This window comes from Nycticebus coucang, chromosome 2 (assembly GCF_027406575.1).
Source record: "Nycticebus coucang isolate mNycCou1 chromosome 2, mNycCou1.pri, whole genome shotgun sequence".
In the NCBI taxonomy this organism is placed as follows: Eukaryota; Metazoa; Chordata; class Mammalia; order Primates; family Lorisidae; genus Nycticebus; species Nycticebus coucang.
Genome location: NC_069781.1, coordinates 10,340,614 through 10,360,687, shown reverse-complemented (window position 1 = coordinate 10,360,687; position 20,074 = coordinate 10,340,614). Strand labels below are relative to the sequence as shown.

General features: G+C 44.0%; 1 protein-coding gene across 23 annotated transcripts in view; it reads left to right on the top strand.

Annotated features, from left to right (window-relative positions):
* Positions 1-20,074, top strand: part of RALGPS1 (Ral GEF with PH domain and SH3 binding motif 1) — a 300,534-nt gene that overhangs the window by 56,695 nt on the left and 223,765 nt on the right. For 22 of the 23 annotated variants that reach the window (XM_053562197.1, XM_053562132.1, XM_053562113.1 and 19 more), the window contains one exon: positions 327-377. In XM_053562197.1, coding sequence (XP_053418172.1) covers positions 327-377 — 51 coding nt within the window. Of the gene's footprint in view, positions 1-326; positions 378-12,513; positions 12,848-20,074 lie in introns of those variants that run through there. The other variant, XM_053562218.1, reaches the window with a different exon arrangement.

Sequence of the window (20,074 nt, the reverse complement as noted above, 5' to 3'; positions counted from 1 at the left end):
CTTGGGCTTAAGCCATTCTCTTGCCTTAGCCTCCCAAGAAGCTGGGATTACAGGCATCCGCCACAATGCCCGGCTGTTTTTTGGTTGTAGTTGTCATTGTTATTTGGCGGGCCAGGGCTGGATTTGAACCTGCCACCTCCGGTGTAGATTGCTGGGACCTTAGCTGCTTGAGCTACAGGCGCCAAGCCCCAATTCTTACTTCCGTTCTATCTTGTTTTTTATTTCCGAGGGGAAGCCATAACTTATGTTACTGTGTACAGACTAAAATGACACGAAGATTACCTTCAACAGACAGGATTTTCTAACATCTGTTCTTTTTGTTGCAGAGCCAGATTACACTAATGGACATCCCCGTGTTTAAGGCCATCCAGCCGGAGGTTTGTACTTTGTCCTTCATATTCTTCTGTTAATGCTGTGGCTGGGAAGAGAGGATGTTGTTTGCCACCATTAGAGTGACTCATATTCCTAGTTTCTCACCTGAAGTCTCTATAAATGCATGTTCTCAATTGAAACCCCATTCCATTCTTGATGATGCCCTGTATTTTGGTTCTCCAGAGAATATCCTCTGTCTGGCCTCTGGCAGGGCCAAGATCTGTTGGTACTTGGAGGCCTCCATGCCTCGAGTCTATCTTGACACACTAATTCCTTTCCCTCGGTTCTTCCTGCTGAAAATGTCAAGAAGTGGGATGTGTGTGAAGGTTTTTCTAGAGAGCTTTCTTTTTTTTTTTTTTTTTGATCCCAAATTCTGGTGGTTGCCTTATTTCTGTTTTGAATCCAGTTGCCACAGCAAAAAACATCCATATTTATATTAAAAACATATGTACATTTTTAGAAACAGCGTATTCAATAAAAAGTAAAAAGTTGAATTTGGTCTTTAAAAAAATTCCTGGAAATGTTTGGTAATGAGGCTTATTTTATGCAAAGTTTATTTTTGTTATTGTTGTTGTAGTTAGCAAGTAAACAAAAATCCATTTCAAAGTAGCGGCTAGGCAGAAGAGAAATTTATTATAAGGGTAGAAGGGCACTTCACGGGCTCCTGGAGAGCCACCCAGGATGCAGGCAGTCCCTGGTTCCTCCCCTGCTTTGGCCTCTGCCCTCCACTGCTGGCTTTCCTGTCTGTACATGTGGTTCCACTTGGCCGCTCCAGAGGGCCCACAGGTACACAATCCCCATTCAAGCCACCGTCCCAGACTGAGACCAGCAGCTTTTGGTACAGGCCAGTTTAGTCATGTGCCCAGCGTCAGTCCAGTCATCGAGGGCCAAGAGAACATGGTTAAGACAAACAGGCAGGACCATGGGACCCAGGAGGGGGTGCGGGTGAGGAGATGCATCACAAAGCACCCAGGGCAGCCTTGTTGTGAGTTCTAGAACACTCTTACTGCCCTTCTCCTTCAGTACTGCCGCCATTAAGACTTTGAGAAAGACAGCATGTCTTACCACAAAGCTGAAGTATCCAGACCTCCTAAGAGCTGGCATCTAGTCTACTACAAAGGAGGAAGAAACTAATACCGCTAGCTTTGCTCAGCATTTACGTGAAGACGCGGCAGTGATCTGTGTTTGTGTTGTGTGTCCGTGTGTGTTGTATTCATTAGCAGTAGGGAGCAGGCCTGTTTGCCTTCTTGAAGTGGCTGACTTCCAATCTTTTGCTGTTCTGTTCTAATGTAGAATGATGCATTCTAATTAAAAACAATAGCAACGCACTGCCTCTTGGAGCCTATTGAGGGAGTGGTTGTGTGATGGTCACCTCAGTTCTCAGCTAAAGCTGTTTCTGATCATATTGTCTTCTTAGCTTTGATCTGGAGAAGTTTAGACATTTGGGGCTTTGTTTTTTGTCCTGAACAAGAAGGGCAGCCCAACCTGCCGTGAGCCCTCAACTAGCATGTGCCCGGGAGACTGGGTCACTGTCCAGACTGATGGCAGGAGAGGAGAGGCAGAGGGCTTCTTCCTCTTCACAGGCACAGCGAGGGCCAGACCAGGTAGCTGGAAGGCACCTCATCAATGCATATCTTGCTTCACATTGTGACAGGACGTGGAGGTGGACTGCAGCCTGTAGCTGTGGTTCTCAAATGTGGCTGCACATCAGAATCACCTGGATAGTCTTAGAAACATGGGGTGCCCAGATTCTACCCTAGACCATTAAATCTGCATCTCTGGGTTTGGGTCCGGAATCCAATCAGCCCTATTTAATAAACGTTTGCCAGGTGATTCTGATGTAGCATGAGGACTCAGAACTAACTCAAACTTTGTTTGAGGTTTCCGGGGAAACCCTAAACTTGAACATCTTGGATCTGTAGCATGTTAGCTAAAAATGGAAGAGTTTGTTCTTCTTGTCAAAGCTTTGGTCAGAAGAAGGACCCTGGGAGCTCTTCCTCAGCTTCTTCGCTGCTGTTATTATTGTTAACAGACTGAAAACTGGGATTTTTCCTCTTGCGGCTGCCTGCCATGTTGTGGCTGGACCACCCAGAGTTGGAGGGGCATGAATAAGGGACAGTGGTAAGTCCCATGTAGGCAGGACTTTCCAGGAAGCAGAGGCCAGCCTCTGAGAGTAAAGTGGACACGGCAAGGGACCCGGGCCCTGGGTCAGGAAGCTCGTATGTGGGCCAGGTCCTTCCATCCCGTCTGTGCATCAGAATCAGTCTGGGCATTCTGTAAAAGGTGTACAGATGCCTAGGCTTCATCCTTAGAGGTTCTGATCAGCTAGGTTTAGAATGGGGCTCGGGAATCTGCTTTTGAACAGATCCCCAGTGGTACAAGGTCAGAGAGGAGAACAGGGATATAGATGATTGTAAGACCAACAACACTTTGCTTTGTGAAATCCTAACTCTCTAAATATATTTTTCTTCCCTAGTTACTAAAATTATTTAAATTCAACCCACAGAGATAATAATATTGGCCATAGATCCTGTAAGCCGGTACTTGAACCAGACCCGAGTACTCAGCCTTACACCACACGTGCATGGCATGGCGGGCTCCCTCCTCTTCTGCTGTGAAAACAGCCTCTTGTCAGGTCTGCGTTGTCTAGGAAAGCAGTTTATGACTCTAGGCCTTCAAGTTTCTTCACAACTGGGGAATTTATGTTGGCGAGGTTTAAATATGGTGATTTGTCCTTCCGGAGTTTCCCTGAAGGCAGCAGCTGCTTCCCTGGTTGGTCTTTTTCCAGCCTGCCTCAGGTCTCTGTCTGCATCCTCCCATCTTCCCGTCACGCTGTGTGTCAACTCTGTGCCTCTTAGTGATGAGCTGGAGGGATTTAGCTTCAAAAAGGAAGGCTCCTGAGGGATGTGTGTCCTGCCTTTGGATCTGAAAGGCTTTGAGCAGACTGTGAGACATTATGGTGAGGCCTGGATGCTTTTGGGTGGTGGTAGGAACAGAAGGTTCTCCATTTGGGGATTAGTATACCCAGGGGGTGTGGTCAAGGAGACTTGCCTTGATGGGGAGGTGGAGGCCATTTGAACATAAAGATTTTAAAGCTCCCTTGCCCTAGCCATGGGGCTCACCGGTACAGGAAGAAGGCAGCTCCCAGTGGTGGAGCAGCAGCCCTGCCCTTTCAGACCCTTGCCTCCGTGTCTTCCTTTGGCTCAGCCCTGAATGCCCAGTGTGTCACTGCCTCAGCACTTACCGTGTACAGGCTCTAGGCCAGGCACCTTAGATGCAGGGTCTCATTTAATCCTTATAACAACCTGCTATTACTATCTTTGTTTTATATATGAGAAAACTGAAGCTCAGGCATGCTAAGTACCGTTAATTCACTCCATGGTCACTGTATTAGTCCTTTGTTGCTGTGTAACAAATTGCCCTCAACCTTAGCACCTTAAACAATAAGCATTTATTACCACCCACAGTTTCTGGGGGTGGAGAATCTAGGAGTGGCTTAGCTGGGTGGTCCAGGCTAAGGGCCCTCAGGAGGTTGAAGTCAAGATGTTGACTGGGACTGCAGTCATCTGAAGGCTTGCCTGGAGCCGGGAAGTCTGCTCTGGGGCAGCTCACTCAGTGCCTGGCTGTTGGCTGGAGGCCTCAGTTACTAGCCCTGTGGAATTGTCTAGAGCAGCCGTCCTCAAACTTTTTAAACGGGGCCAGTTCACTGTCTCTCAGACTGTTGGAGAGCTGGACTATAGTTAAAAAAAAAAAAACTATAAACAAATTCCTATGCACACTGCACATATCTTATTTTGAAGTAAAAAAACAAAATGGGAACAAATACAATCACACCACTTAATGTGGCCCGTGGGCTGCAGTTTGAGGACCCCTGGTCTAGAGGGCTGCTGAGTGTCTTCAAGGCCTGGTAAGTGACTTTCCCTAGAATGAGTGATCCAAGAGAGCAAGACAGAAGCCACGATGGCTTTTGTGACCTGCCTCATAAGTCACATCTTGTCATTTGTACAGTACCCTATTAGTGTCACAGATTGGCCCTCTTCAGCGAGGGGGTGGGCACTATACAAGATTGGACACCAGTTAAGTAAGAATTGTTGGGGCACACTTTGGGGACTCCTCTCACAGGCCTCAGATCAGAGATCAAATTCAGGCAGTCTGATTCTAGACGTTAGTAATTCTGGCTCTGCTGGTCCCTAGCTGTGTGACCTTGGATAAATCACTTAACCCTTCTGAGTTTCAGTTTCCTCATTTACAGAGTGGGGAATGGCAATCCTCCCTATAGGATTAGTTGGAGAATTAAATGAGAAAGTGCAGGTAAAAGGCCTGGAACCTAGAAAAACTTAACATTGGTTTTTCCTTTTTAGAATATGTATAATGTACAGGCATTGAGCTGAATGCTTAAAGACTTTATATGTGTTACCTCAGCTAAGCCTCACCTTACCCCAGAGCAGCGGTTCTCAACCTTCCTGATGCCGCAGCCCTTTAATACAGTTCCTGTGAGTCAAGACCCACAGGTTGAGAACCGCTGCCCTGGAAGGTGTGATGTTTATTCCGTTTACGCATGGAGAAACTGTGGCACAGAGAGGTGATGTAACTGCCTGAGCAACTCGTCACAGCAAGTAGATGACAGGAGGAGAGCATTACCCCCAGAGTAGGAGTCCAGAGGTTACAGCTGTCATTTTATTTTATTTTATTTTTTGAGACAGAGTCTCACTATCTCACTCTTGGTAGAGTGCCTTGGCATCATAGCTCACAGCAATCTCAAACTTACTTTTGGGCTTAATGAATTCTCTTGCCTCAGCCCCCCAAGTAGCTGGGACTACAGGTACCCACCACAACGCCCGGCTATTGTTTGGTTGCAGTTGTCATTGTCATTTAGCAGGCCTGGGCCAGGCTCGAACCCGCCAGCCTTGGTGCATGTGGCTGGCACCGTAACTGCTGTGCTATAGGTGCCAAGCTTACAGCCGTTATTTTTATTGTTGCTCTGACTATTCTTGTCACCCACCAGTACCCCTTTGCATCAGTCTTTTGCTTACCCAAGAAAAAGCGCCTTGCCTTAGCCTAACCCTGCCTGTTGCTCCCCATCTTTTTTATCTGTCAGTTCCCCTGCCTCTCCTTATCGTTAAAAATTTCAGATACACACACGCACTCCCCATGGTTTACAAGGACATGGCCAACACGTCATGAAAGTGAATCTTTTGTAAATATTTTATAATAAGTATTTTGTAAATAAAGGTACATTTAGCTGTAATTTCTCATTTTCACTACGGATGGTGCCTTTATGAACAAACTTTGGGATACCTTGTGTATATGAAGAGTGATAAAATGAATCCTCACACCTATTACTAAGATCCAGAAATTGCCATATTTACTTTACCTCTTTTTTCTTTATTTTTGGAAATCTCTGGAAGCAACTACCTGACATCCTATTATTTCCTTTCGTAAAACCTTAGACATAGCTCTTAAAAAAACAGATGTTTTCTAACATAATCACAATATCATTATCACACCCAACAAAATGACAATTCCTTGGGATTGAATTGTGGGAATGTCAAATTTCCCCCATTGTTTCAAAAACAAACAAACCCACTAACAGCAATAGCAGTTCCAGGGCCTGCACATGGCGTTGGGCGGTTGTTCCTCGCGTTTCCCTTTTATTCTGGTGCAGTCTGCCCACATCCCCTCCTCCATGCCCTGACTTGCTGAAGGTCAGGTTAGTTGTGCCGTGCCATTGCCACATTCTGAATACTCTGCTACTTCTTAGTGCCTTAACTTCTTCACTTGTCTCCTATGTTTTCTTTCAACTGGAAATTCACCCAAAAGACTTGATTGATTTTGCTCAATCTTTTAAGGAAGAATCCTAGGTGGTGCTGGGTACTTTGTATTACACATCACGTTAGGAGGTAGCCAGTTGTCCTGCTCTTTGTCATGTGAGGATTCATCATTGAGGTCAAGTGGTGACTGTCTTATCCCTTCGTTGTAAGGTTCCCATCTACCTTTTATCTGATGATTACATTTGTTGGTGATCTTTGCCTGAGTCAAGTATTTTATTAGGAATGACAAAATGGCATCTTTTTTCATTCTGTCATGTTTTTCACATTTATAGCTGAAGTTCTTAAGAAGAATTTTTTCTCATTAGGGCTATTTGTACACAAACGGCAGGATAAATACTTAATTCTTTCCTTTTAATTATAATCTTCAGAGTAAGCACTTGGTGCCCCACTCATCTTTAATGGTGACTGGTATGTGTGTGCTGTTTTGTTTTATTTTGGTTGTCAGTCTATCTCTTTAGTCTATCTCTATTTTCTTTATCTCTTTCTCTCTCTCTGAATTATAATGAACTCATGGACTTTCTTTATTTTTTTTTTTGCAGTTTTTGGCTGGGGCCAGGTTTAAACCCTTCACCTCTGGCATGTGGGGCCGGTGCCCTACTCCTTTGAGCCACAGGTGCCGCCCTCATAGACTTTTTTTTTTTTTTTTGAGACAGTCTCACTATGTCATCCTCAGTAGAGTCCTATGGCGTCACAGCTCACAGCAACCTCAAAGTCTTGGGCTTAAGCGATTCTCTTGCCTCAGCCTCCCAAGTAGCTGGGATTACAGGCGCCCGCCACAACGCCCAGCTATTTTTTGTTGTTGTTATTGTAATTGTCATTGTTGTTTAGCTGGCCCTGGCCGGTTTCGAATCCACCAGCCCCAGTGTATGTGGCCAGCACCCTAATTACTGAACTATAGGTGCCGGGCCGAACTCACCGACTTTTATATATCCTCTATATTTAAATCATTTGTAGTCACCATTCTTTTGGGTCATAAATTGTCCTTTCCTTGACCAATGGGAGCCCTTTCCTGTTGGCTGCTGTATCCTTTAACAGAATCCTATTAGCTTTTTATTGCTTCCTTGCTTTTTGGCTCAGCACCATACCCGGGGTTATGCTGCACATTTCCTACCACAGACCTGGAATTGTGTATTCTTTCAGGGGTGCTAGTTTCTTTAAGGGGGATTGGCATTTAGAAACCATAGTCTGGCTGAAGGCTGCTCAGTGCTACTGAGTTGCCATTGCTTTTAGGCCTTTTCTATGGTCAGAACTAGGAAATAATTATTTTTGAAAAGGAAAAAGTTATTAAAAAAAAAAGTAATGAGCTTATAGTTAGGGTAGATGGTATTTCTCCATAATTTTTCCTTTATCCTTCATCCTTGTCATAGCTTCACCGTGGGTGGTTTACATCTCCCCACCCTCTTGACTTTGGGCTTGGCCCTGTGCCTTGGCTTTGCCAGTGGGATGTGGGTAGAAGTGGCAGTGTGCGGGTGCAGAGCAGAGGTGGTGAGAGGCACAGTGAGCTTCAGCCAGCCTTCCCAGAATGTCCCTCTCCACGGTGTCCTGGAAACTATTGCTTGTTTATTCTCAGTCCCTAGATGAGGACATACAGATGACCTGAATTGACCACACTAACCCAGACAAGCCCAAGTGAACCCAGCAGAGGTCAGCTGAGCTGCATCACTCCACAGATCTCGGAGCATGAAATAAATGTTGTAGGCAGCTGGGATGTGGAGACTGTTATACCACATTATCTTGTAGAAATCTAAGGCAATATTGATCCTTCCGATTCAAATCTGACTTTATAGGATTGTTACTTAATTTCCTTGATTTTATGTATTTTATTTCACACTGATAATTTTGGTTCCTAACAACTTTAAATAATTACTTTTTAGATATTATCCCATCATATATAAATAAAGTAACTTAAAAATAATAATATCGCTATTACTACTAACCAGTAGACTACTGGCCAAATTTAACATTTCTCTGCCGTTCTATTTGTTCTTGTCTTCTTCTCTCCCACCTACCACTTAACATGCCTGATGGACCTCCCTCCTTGGATTCCAAAGTTCTTTGGAAGTACTGACAAAAAAGGAGGGTAATGCCCACTTGGTTCTGGAGATCTCCATACTGATAAGACTCTGTTGTAATCCTAGGGTGTTTGTTGAATGAGTGGAGTGTGAATAAATGAAGGCATGAGAGAGGAAATGCCACAGCAGAACATTATCTGGCTGTGTTTAGGTTCCTTGCCATTGGGATGTGCCAGCTGAGGGAGCATTAGCACCAGGGTGTCTGTTTTGTGGTGTAACCACTTCCCCCAAAGCAAGGTTTTTTCCTGATGAACTCAGCCTTTTGAAGATTTAAATTTCCAAATGTTGTTGATAATGCAGCATGGAGCTGTGGCTGGTTGCAACATCTGCTCATTTCTGCAAGGGGGATCACAAGAGCGTCATCCCAGGGCTTCGAGGAACCGCGGAAGACAGTGCATTAAGGAACAGAAGAGAATGAGGAGAATGGAAATTAGAAATATGGGAACCTTAACTGCCTTGTTGCCTGGTGACTTTAACAAGTGATCAATTTTAAGCCAGGTGTTGTCGAGGGCACCTGCAGTCCTGGCTACTCAGGAAGCTGAGGCAAGTGGATCGCTTGAGCCCAGGAGTTTGGGGTTGCTGTGAGCTGTGACACCGTGGAACTCTACCCAGGGTGACAAAGTGAAACTGTGTCTCAAAAAAAACAAAAAACAAGTGACCAATTTTATAAAAAATTGGTGGGTTAATATGATACAACTTTACAGTTTAATAGCTTGCAGCTGTGTTTACCTTACCAGTTGTAGCCAAAACCCCATTGCCAGCCACCATGGCGATTGGGTTTCAGGGCCTGGGTGGATTCCTCACTGCCAGGACTCAGGGTGGGGGCTGCATTGTAACAGAGGTCTGTCTGAAGGGTCAGGGGCAGCAGCCGTCTAAGAGGGTACATTTTCAAGGTGGTCTTATGTCTCCGCTGGCATTTCCTACCAATCCTATCATCATGCCTAATTCCCAGCCTGTGGGCTTGTAGGCCCAGCAGTTTCGCAGAGGCTAGCCTAAATGTCAGAACTGTTTTTTTCATTAGTTTCAATGTGGAGCAGCATCAAGGGGGAACTCCTGTTCCTAGAATGTGCCGAGAATGGTCACAGTCTGTGCTTTTACTCAGCCCAGGGTTCTGTCAAAGCTGAACTGCTGGGTCTGCTAACTCTGCACGGCACGCTGAGGGTGGACTCCAGTCTGATGAGGCTGGGGTTGAGTCCCAGCCTCATACTTCTTAGCTGGGATGCTTTGGACAAGTCACACCTTGTCTTTATGCTTTGATTTTTTTCATGTGTAAAGTGGGGAAAATCATGATTTTTACCTTACAATGGGCAGGTAAGAACTTAGTATGGTGCCTTGTACAGCAAGTTCCTGGTAACTTGGGGCCATTATTTTTCACCAGTGTGTAGTTTGTATAGGTGCTGTGGCTTATAGATGTGAGGTTGTTGCTCCAGAGAACATTCGGCAGTGCCTGTGCAGGAGCTGGTCCCTAAGTAGCAGCGGGATTAGAACATGGAGTCCTGCAGCCCTGGGTTCACATCCTGGACCCTGGGTAGCTAGGAGGCTGTGGTCTATATCCAGACGCTCACCATGTGCCCTGAGGGTCCTGCAGACATCAAGTGGGTGGACTCATTCTGCCTTGGAGGGACATTAGCACTGGGCCTTGAAAGCTGAAAGTTTTCATATCTTACGGGTGACTGGGGGAGGGCGATTGGAAGGTGATTGGAAAGGGAATTTCAGGCAGAATGACTAACCCATTGAAAAGACAGATGATATTGTTAAGCAAAATTCAGTACTACATTTGGTGCCTGGGATCCTGGGGAGAAGGAGAGCCTGCTTTCCTCGGGTCTGTGCTTTGCCCAGCCATCACTGCCCAGGATATGGTGCGGGCCAAGGGCTAAAATGTGTAAATTCCCTTGCAGCTGGAAATGCAGAGTCACAGACGGAACCTTTGGGGCCCAGCGTGATGAAAATGAGTGGTGGTGGGTACCGAATCCAGTGAGGTGGAAAGCTTCTCTAAGGGCCTGTGTTTTCTCCTGTCTTCTTGCAGCCCTGCCAATGTTGTTCCCTCTCCACTGTCCGATTTCCCCGCAGTCAGCCCTGTCTTCACTTGCTCACTCACTCAACAGTCTGCCGTGCTAAATGCTAGAGAGACAACAAAGGGGACCTTGGCACAGCCCAGTGAGTAAGGCAGGAAGTGCCGGGGGTCCTGGGGGAATCAAGAAGAGAGTTGGGGCAGGGATGGGCAGAGGCAGGCAGTGCGTGCCAGAGAGGGGATGCATGAGGGGGTGCAGAGAGTGTGGGGGCTAAGAGCACTGCCAAGGCAGGACGTTCTGGATGCATGAGGGTGTTTGGAGAATGGTGAGAAGTGGGTTGTGACGAGAGAAGTGTATCTAGGTCTCTGGCAAGACTAAAACTAAAATGCAGAGGCAGGTGGCCAGAAGGTATAAGAACCAAGGGTGAGGTCAGTAGCAAAGAAGGAGGGTGAAAGACTTGAGGGTAAGAGATCTGGAGGATCAGCACTGAAACCTTCAAGGAGCATGGACAGAAGCCAGGGAGGCCAGGCAGGATCAGACAGCTCGGCTTGGGCCAGGGAGAGCGGCTTAGCTGTGCCCAGAGTGTGAGCTGCGTCTTATTAGCCCTTGGTGTTCACTGAGGGATTTTAAAAGGGGAGACAGATTTGTATTTTAGGATGTTCATTCTAACAGTGAACAAGAAGAATCAGGGAGACTAGTAGGGGGCTTCAGCAGAAGTCTGCTCGAGGCGAGTGGTAGCACTGGTGAGAGGGAGAGGCCTGACATTGCTTATGAGGCTGCTGGGAGGGCCCAGACTAGAGGGCACAGCTTCAATGTAGAGGGAGAGAAGTGGGCTGTGCATTGGTGGAACACAGGGGAGGAGGGCAAGGTGGGAGGCAGAGGACATGGAGCAGAGGGGAGGAGGGCAGGGTGGGAGGCAGAGGACGTGGAGCAGAGGGGAGGAGGGCAGGGTGGGAGGCAGAGGATGTGGAGCAGAGGGGAGGAGGGCAGGGTGGGAGGCAGAGGACGTGGAGCAGAGGGGAGGAGGGCAGGGTGGGAGGCAGAGGACGTGGAGCAGAGGGGAGGAGGGCAGGGTGGGAGGCAGAGGACGTGGAGCAGAGGGGAGGAGGGCAGGGTGGGAGGCAGAGGTCGTGGAACAGAGGGGAGGAGGGCAGGGTGGGAGGCAGAGGACGTGGAGCAGAGGGGAGGAGGGCAGGGTGGGAGGCAGAGGACGTGGAGCAGAGGGGAGGAGGGCAGGGTGGAGGCAGAGGACGTGGAGCAGAGGGGAGGAGGGCAGGGTGGGAGGCAGAGGTCGTGGAGCAGAGGGGAGGAGGGCAGGGTGGGAGGCAGAGGACGTGGAGCAGAGGGGAGGAGGGCAGGGTGGGAGGCAGAGGATGTGGCCCTGGGGGTAGGAGCAGGCCTGGGGACATCAGACAGTGTACTGGGCCGTGTTTTGCCTGGGGAGAGGGAGGCTGTAGTAGCCTGACAACCTGAATGCTTCAGAGGGGCTGAGAGACTTGAAGTCAAAAAGTGGACAGAGAGCAGATTTGGTTAGAAATAAGAGAATGGGAGGGAAGCCAGGAAGTGATGGAGCGAGAAGGATTTCCTGAGTTCAGGGTATTGGAGGTGGGGCAGCTCTGGTGACTGTGCCTTTAACAGCTGTACTGAGCTGAGGCTCAGAGGAGGCTGGGACCCCTGGAAGCCACACCTTCTGGCTCTGTGAAGCCCCTGGAGCTGATGATGGGAGAATAGGCAGGAGGGAAGACCATGAGCCAGAGCTACAGACTGGAGAGCAGACAGCAGTGTGGAGGGGGTAGAAGGATTGGACATAGCTCGGGCTTCCCAAAAGAAAGGCCTAGGCCTGGGCTTACCACACCTACCACTGGGTTCAAGGCATAGGCTAGGTGCTCAGTATCAGCTGAAGGGCGTGGTCTGTGTGCACGTGGGGTCCTCGTCTCTCCTCACTGTCTACAGACATGGAGGGAACCTACTAAAGGTTAGGTTAGTGTTTCCTTAAAACACTAAGTGGTGTTTTAAGGAAAAGGCAGATCTGGTTAGAATGAGATGGTGGGGATGGCGTCAATAGCCATGTTTAAGGACAAAGGAGGCGCTGTGCAGATAGAAGGCACGTCCCATGGGGCATCTACTGGAGAATGATTTGGTTTCACCCTTCTCTGCATCTGGTTGAACCTGGAGACCCTCCAGGTGTGACTTGTCCAGTGTCTGTTGGGTCCCTTTCTGGTGCAGAAAGGCTGGCCTGCTAGAATGGAAGACTTCCTGCAGAAATCCACAGTTTCCTACGGGCCACATGACGCCTTGCAGTTCAGAAAAACACTGCCTGTGGGTTCAGGAACCTGACCCTCTGGCCTTTTGTCTGGATGCCGTTTTCCTTCTCTAAAGAAGCGGGCATTCCAGAAAGCCGAGGTCAGTGTTGGATGTCGGACAAACCCTGTGTGTCTTCGCTGCTTCTTGGAATCACAGTGTTTGGCCCTCGGAGAAGGGAAAAGTGTTGCCAGCAGGCTGTCATTTGTGAAGAGGAGATCGGTTTCACTGACATCATTAAAACCCCTCTCTCAGGTCACATGCTGGGCAGTTTTCTCAGACTTCCCTCCACTGCATCAGCCTAGTCTATCCCACTGCCACCTCTCCTTTGACTGATGACAGCAGCCTTTCAGCTGTCCCCACTTTCAGTCCCATCCCCTACCTCTGTTTTGGAGCCAGAGACATTTTTCTAAAGCCAAAGTCTGACCACATCCTTGCCCGGCCTAGAGCCTCCCATGGTTCCCCACTGCCTCTGGGGTGTGATCCACCTCCTTCCTGCAGCCTGCCAGCCCCTGCGAGATGGGCCAGCAGCAGACCCCCAGCCTCCTCCTGCTGTCGTCCCTACCTCTGTGTGCACACCTAGAACCTCCCATGGTTCCCCGCTGCCTCTGGGGTGTGATCCACCTCCTTCCTGCAGCCTGCCAGCCCCTGCGAGATGGGCCAGCAGCAGACCCCCAGCCTCCTCCTGCTGTCGTCCCTAGCTCTGTGTGCACACCTGTGTGCCTTTCTGGTGCTCCTTCTCATCTCAGCACCTCTCCCCAATGCCCTGCCTCCAAGGGTGAAGTCTGCCAGAGCACCCGGAGTGCTGCTCTCCCGCAGTCACCCTCTCACAGGCCCCACCTCTGCTGAGGCGTGGCACATTCACCCTTATACTGAAATTTTGTGGGTTTTTAAAGTTTGAATAATTAGTTGTTGTTCAAAGTCTGTCCTGGATTATAAATTCCAGGAATGCAGGGATCATGCCAGTACACTTCACCCCTGTCTCTTGTGACCTAGGACAGGGCCTGATGTTGTTTGTTGTTTATGTCGTTTGTCAAGTATAATACATTTAGGATGTAGTAGTAATAATAATGGTAAGATCTATCGAATCCTCTTGGCTTCTGTGCTATAATGTTTTCCTTCATTCAAAAAACTCGGATAGTAGGGGCCATTCTGGTGTCCTCCAGTTGCGACCAAGTCCCAGAGAGGGTGGCTCCTAGTGTAAGGCTCATCACTGCTGATGTTACTTAGCTCCATAAGCCTGAGCAGCTATCACTCTCATCTGTTACTACTTTAAGTTCACAATAATTTTTAGCTTTTCATTTCCTAGAAATTGCTCTATCCGTTGTAACAATTTCTTGTCATAATGGAAACAGTGGGAAAGGGCTTCCCCCAGCTCCTGGCGTGATGGAGACAGGCTAGAGGCTGGAGTCTCTCTCTGAGCTCCAGAAGACCTCCCTGAAGGGTGGGGAGAGCCCTCTGGGGCAGGAATCAAATCTGGCTGTAGACACAGGCCAGCAGCACATTTGATTCAGTCAAGCCAACACTTTCAACCTCAAGACTATTTTTCTCTCTTCTTGAGCATGGATATGACATTAGTGCTGGTTAGAAACCAAATTTCCTTTTAAATGAATTAATAACACGAAACAGAGTCTTTGGTGAACAGCTGTTTTCATCCACAGGGACTTGGCACCTGGTTGTGATTTTCATCTGCAAGGAAAAGAGGGTTTGTTTGGGCTCTTGTTTCAGGAACAACTGTGTGATCCCAGGCAGTCTGGTGTTGGGGGGAGGGTCATAAGCTTTGGAGGCAGGGAAGGCTGCCTTTGAAACCTGGCTTGCTGCTTTCTAGCTGTGTGATCATGGGCAACTTCCTTTGCCTCCCTGGGTCTCCTTCTCCTTATCTGTAAAGTGGAAATGATACTGTCTTGCAGTTATGATGGTTTAAGGGGATCATACAAGCAGAGTGCCTAGAACGAACCTGGAACATGGCAGAAACTCACAAATTATTTCTTTATTTTTGAGAGTGGTCAGGCATTAATAAGGAGAAAACCAATATAGAACTAATAAGTCAATCTTAGAAGGGCCCTGGGCCCAGCAATATGTAAAGCTCTCCAAGGGTAGCATCTTAGCTGTCATTGTTGTAGCCCCATGGCAAGCAACGAGTAAGCAGTGTCTGATACATTACAGGATCAGTACTTGTCAATACTTGTTTGCTAAATGAGAGGCAGACAGGAAAGCATTTCTATCTGCATGGCTTAAACCTTAAGAACTTGGGCTCTGGCAGGAGAAGGAACTAGATTTATATCTGTGTCACCATGGTCAAGTCACTTAACCTCTCTAAGTCTCAAGGTTTATATCTAGAAAATGGAGGTTATAATATATTGGGACTGAGGACAGCAGGGAGGTTAGAAACCTCCCAAAATTGGACATGAGGACAGACTGAGATTTTTTTCAGCTTTATTGAAGTATAACAGACATATAATAAACTATGCATGCTAAAGTAAGAAATTTGATGAGTTTTAATATGTATATATCTGTGTAACCATCATCATCTCAAGATAATAAACACACCCATTGTTGGGGGTCCTGCCACAGCCCCACAGGAACCCTTCCTCCTCTCCTTCTGAAACATAGAACACAACGGACCTAATTAGTCCCATCCCCCAAAGAAATTCATGCCAATGGACCTTAACTCACCAAAGCCCTCCGGCAAGTGGTGGAATTTGCCTGCTCCCTACAGTCCCATAGAAAAGGGTGCCGATGCCATCTTTGCCCTGCCCAGGCAGGCCTCTGCCTCTTTCAATAAGCGTGGCCTAATCTCTCTGCTCCCGGTCTCGTCTCTGGGTGCTGCTGCACCCCTTTTACACTCATCACCCCCAAAGTTTCCTTATGCCTCTTTGCAATTGCTTCTTCCTTTCCAACTCCTCCCACTGTCTTAAAATTAAGGAGTATGAGTCCTTAAAATTTGTTCTTATATTTCAAAATTGTTTTGGCTTTTCTAATCCTTTGCATTTCAATATGAATTTTAGAATCAGCTTTTTAAATTTTACCAAAAATCCCTGCTTGGATTTTGATGGTGATTGCACTGAATCTGTGGATCATAGTCCATAGTCTTAGTTTGGAGAGAGTTGACATTTTAATGATATCGACTGACCTGAACCATGAAACACAGTGTATTTCAGGTACTTAGGCCTCATAACACAGTCTGTCTCACAATGTATTCATGTCTTCTTCAATTTATTTCAACACTGTTATTATAGTTTGAAGTGTATAGGTCTTATACAACTTTGTCCCTAAGTATTTCATCTTCTATGCTATTATAAATATTTTATTTAATATTCAAGTTTAATTACTCATTACTAGTTTGTAGGAATATGGTTGATTTTTGTAAGTTGCCCTTTATATCCTGAAACTTTGCTAAGCTCATTTATTAGCTCTAATAGCATTTTTGTAGATTCCATAAGATTTTTCTACACAAATGATGCCTCTGTGAATAATGACAGTCTTATGTGTTTCTTTCTGAACCAGATGCTCTCTTTCTTTTTCTTGCCTTGTTGCACTGGCTACAACCTCTAATACAATGTTGAATAGAAGTGGTGAGAGCAGATATATTGGTCTTGTTCCTGATCTTAGAGGAAAAGTAGTCTTTCTCCATTAAAGATGATGTTAGCTATTAGCTGTAGGTTTTTCAAAAATGCCTTTTATAAGATTGAGGACTTTTCTTTGTATTCCTAATTTACTGAGAGTTTTTATCTGTAATGTATATTGGGTTTTTATCAATAGGTTTTCCTACATCTGTTGAGGTAATCATGTGTGGTTTTTCTTTTTTAGTCTTTTATGGAGATAGATGATTTTTGAATATTAAATCAACTTTTTATTCATATGGTAAGCTATACTTGGTCATGATGAAGAATCCTTTTTGCTAAAATTTTATTTAAAATTCTTTGTCTGATTTTGGTATCAGTGTGAGTCTGACCTCACAAAATGAGTTGAGATGTATTCCACCCTTTTCAATTTTCAGAAGACTTTGTGTAGAGTTAGAATGATTTCTTCCTTAAATATTTGGTATATTTCAGGAGTAGAACTCCCTAGACCCAGAGAATTCTTTATGGAAAGAATTTTTTTCGTTTTAAATAGACTTTTTTTTTTTTTTAGAACAGTTTTAGGCTTACAGAAAAATTGAGCAGAATGTACAGAGAGTTCCAATATATCCCCTGCCCCTTCAGGTGTAACACCCTCCCACCCCATTATCATATCCTCCACCAAAGTGGTATATTTATTAAATTTTACGAACCTACATTGACACATCATTATCACCCGAAGTCCGTAGTTTGCTTTAGGCTTTGCTCTGGGTGTTGTACATTCTATAGGTTTTGACAAATGTATAATCACACATATCCCCTTTTATAGTATCGTACATAATAGTTTCACTGTCTTAAAAATCCTCTGTGCTCCATCTAGTCATCCCTTCCTCTCTCCTAACTCCTGGAGCCCTGATCTTTTTATTGTCTCCATAGTTTTGACTTTTCTAGGATGTCATACATATAGTTAGAACCATATGCCATGTAGTCTTTTCTGATTGGCTTCTTTTATGTAGTAATATGCATTTAAGTTTCTTCTGTATCTTTAAATAGCTTAATAGTTATTTATTTATTTTTTATTGTGGGGATTCATTGAGGGTGCAATAAACCAGATTACACTGATTGTATTTGTTAGGCAAAGTCCCTCTTGCAATCATGTAGCTCTTTTCTTTTTTTTTTTTTTGGTGATGAGTAATATTGTCCATTGTTATCAGTGGACTATACTCTATCCATTCTCCTACTGAGGGATATCTTGAATCCTTCTAAGTTTTGCCAATTATGAATAAAGCTTCTGTAAATATCCATGTGCAGATTTTTATGTGGACCCAGATTTTAACCCATTTGATTTGAAGATAAGAGTGAGAGCTAGATCATTGTGGAAAGGTTTTTACCTAGAATTCAATATATCTAATAGAAATGGAACTATTCAGGTTATCAATTTCTTTTTTAGTGAATATTAGTCATATCTTTCAATAGCTTGTGAATTTTTATCTGAGTTAAATTTATTCCCATGAACTTGTTCATAATATTACCTTATTATTATTTTAATATCTGTGGGATCCATAATGATGTCTCTTGCTTCTAATATTGGCAATTTGTATCTCCTTTTTTCCTGATCAGTGCAGTTAAAAGTGTATAAATTTCATTGATCTCAAACAATAGATCTTTTAGTTTTATTTTTTTAATTGCTTTTCTGTTCTCCAATCCATTGATTTATGTTCATATTTTTTATTTCCTTTCTTCTGCTTAATTTGGGTTTAATTTGCTCTTTTCTCCTAGTTTCTTAAAGTATAAGCTGAAGTCAGTGATTTGAGACCTTCATTTCTAATGTAGGCATCTAATGCTATAATTTATTTTTTTCCAAGCATCATTTTAGCTTTATCCCATTTTGATATTTTGGGCTTTCATTTCCATTCAATTCAAAATGCTTTCTGATTTTGCTTTTGATTTCTTTTTGACCCATGAATTATTAACAAATATGATAGTTTATAAATATTTGAGGATTTTCTAGGTATCTTTCTCCTAAAGATTTCTAATGCTGTTCTAATTCTATGTTCATCATGTTCACACTGAACATTTACCCAGATTGACTGTATTCTGCACTGTAAGTCTCAATAAATTTAAAATAATTCAAATCATACAAAATATATTCTCTAACCACAATGGAGTTAGAAATCAAATAGAGTAGAAAAGTGGTTACCAGAGACTTGGGGGGAGGGTTGGGGAGTTGTTGGCCCAAGGGTAGAAAATTTCAGATAGACAGGAGGAATCAGTTTTTGAGATCTATTACACAGCAAGGTGACCATAGTCAATAATAATATATATTTCAAAATAACTAAGAGAGTAAATTCCAAATGTCTCATTATAAAAATGATAAGCAAATGAGGTGATAGGTATGTTAATTACCTTGATCTATTCACTCCAAATTGTATAAATTTATAGTTTATCACATTGTACTTCATAAATGTATACAAATTTTATGTATCAATTAGTATAATAATAATTAAAAATTGTTTAAATTAAAAATCACGTATTCTGTTGTTCTTGCATGGAACGTTCTATAACTATAATTGAGGTCAAATGGTTGCAATTGTTTGATAGTATTTATTTATTTATTTATTTATTTATTTTAATAGAGACAAGGGCTCTCTCTTACCTCAGGCTAGAACTCCTGGGCTCAAGTGATTCTCCTGTCTCAACCGCCTGAGTAACTGAGATTACAGGTGTGAGCTGATTTTTTTTTATTTTTTGTAGAGATGAGATTTCATTATATTGCCTAGGCTAGTCTGTAACCCCTGGCCTCAAGTGATCCTCTGAACTCAGCCTCCCAAAGTGTGAGATTATAAGGATGAGCTAATGTGCCCAGCTGGTTAATAGCATTATTGAAGTCACCTATAACCTAACTGATTTTCTACTTATTCTACTAATTATTAGGGAGAGGTATTGAAATCTCTCCCTGTAATTGTATGGATTTTTGTATTTCTTCTTTCAGTTCTATCAGTTTTTGCTTCATGCATTTTGAAGTTCTCATAGGTATATAAACATTTCCAATTGTTATGTCCTCCTATTGAATTGACTGTTATTATTATGAAATGATCTGCCTTGTCCCCAGTAGTATTTTTTGGTCTGAAATCTACTTTGTTAATATAGTCACTTTTATTTTTATTAGTATTAGCATAATATATCTTTTTCATCCTATTACTTTCTATTTATTTGAATATGTATATATATAAATACATAAAAATGTATCTAATTTTTTTGGAGACAGAGTCTCACTCTGTCTCCAGGGTTTGGATCATAGCTAATTGTAACCTCAAACTCCAGGGCTCAAGTGATCCTCTCTCTTCAGCCTACTGAGTGGCTTGGACTATAGGCCTAAAAATTTAAAAACTACCCTGTTCAGCGAATTAAAAAATTCTTTTTTCTAGAGTTGGGTGTCTCACTATGTTGCCCTGACTATTTGTATTTTCTTATTTAAAGTGAGTTTCTTGTAAACAACATATACTTGAGCCCTGCTTTTTAATCCAATTTGACAATCTCTGCCTTTTTATTAGGGTACCTAGGGTATATATCTGTGATTATTGATATGTTTTGATTTAAATCTGTTCTTTATTCTCTTTTCCTTCTTTTTGTGACTTATTTTCATTGAGTACATTTCATGATTCTGTCTTATTTCATTTCTTGGCTTACTAGCTCTCATTTCCTTTAGTGGTTGTTTTAGGATTTATAGTACATATCTTAAAGTCATCACAATTTACTTTTAAGTGAAAATACACTATTTTACATATAAGAAATTTACACAGTGTATATGTATTTATCCCCTTTCCATTCTTTGTAGTATTGTTGTCATACATTGTACTTCTACATATGTAATAATGTCCGTAAGACATTGTTACTACATTTTCATTGAGCAATAATCCGTTGAA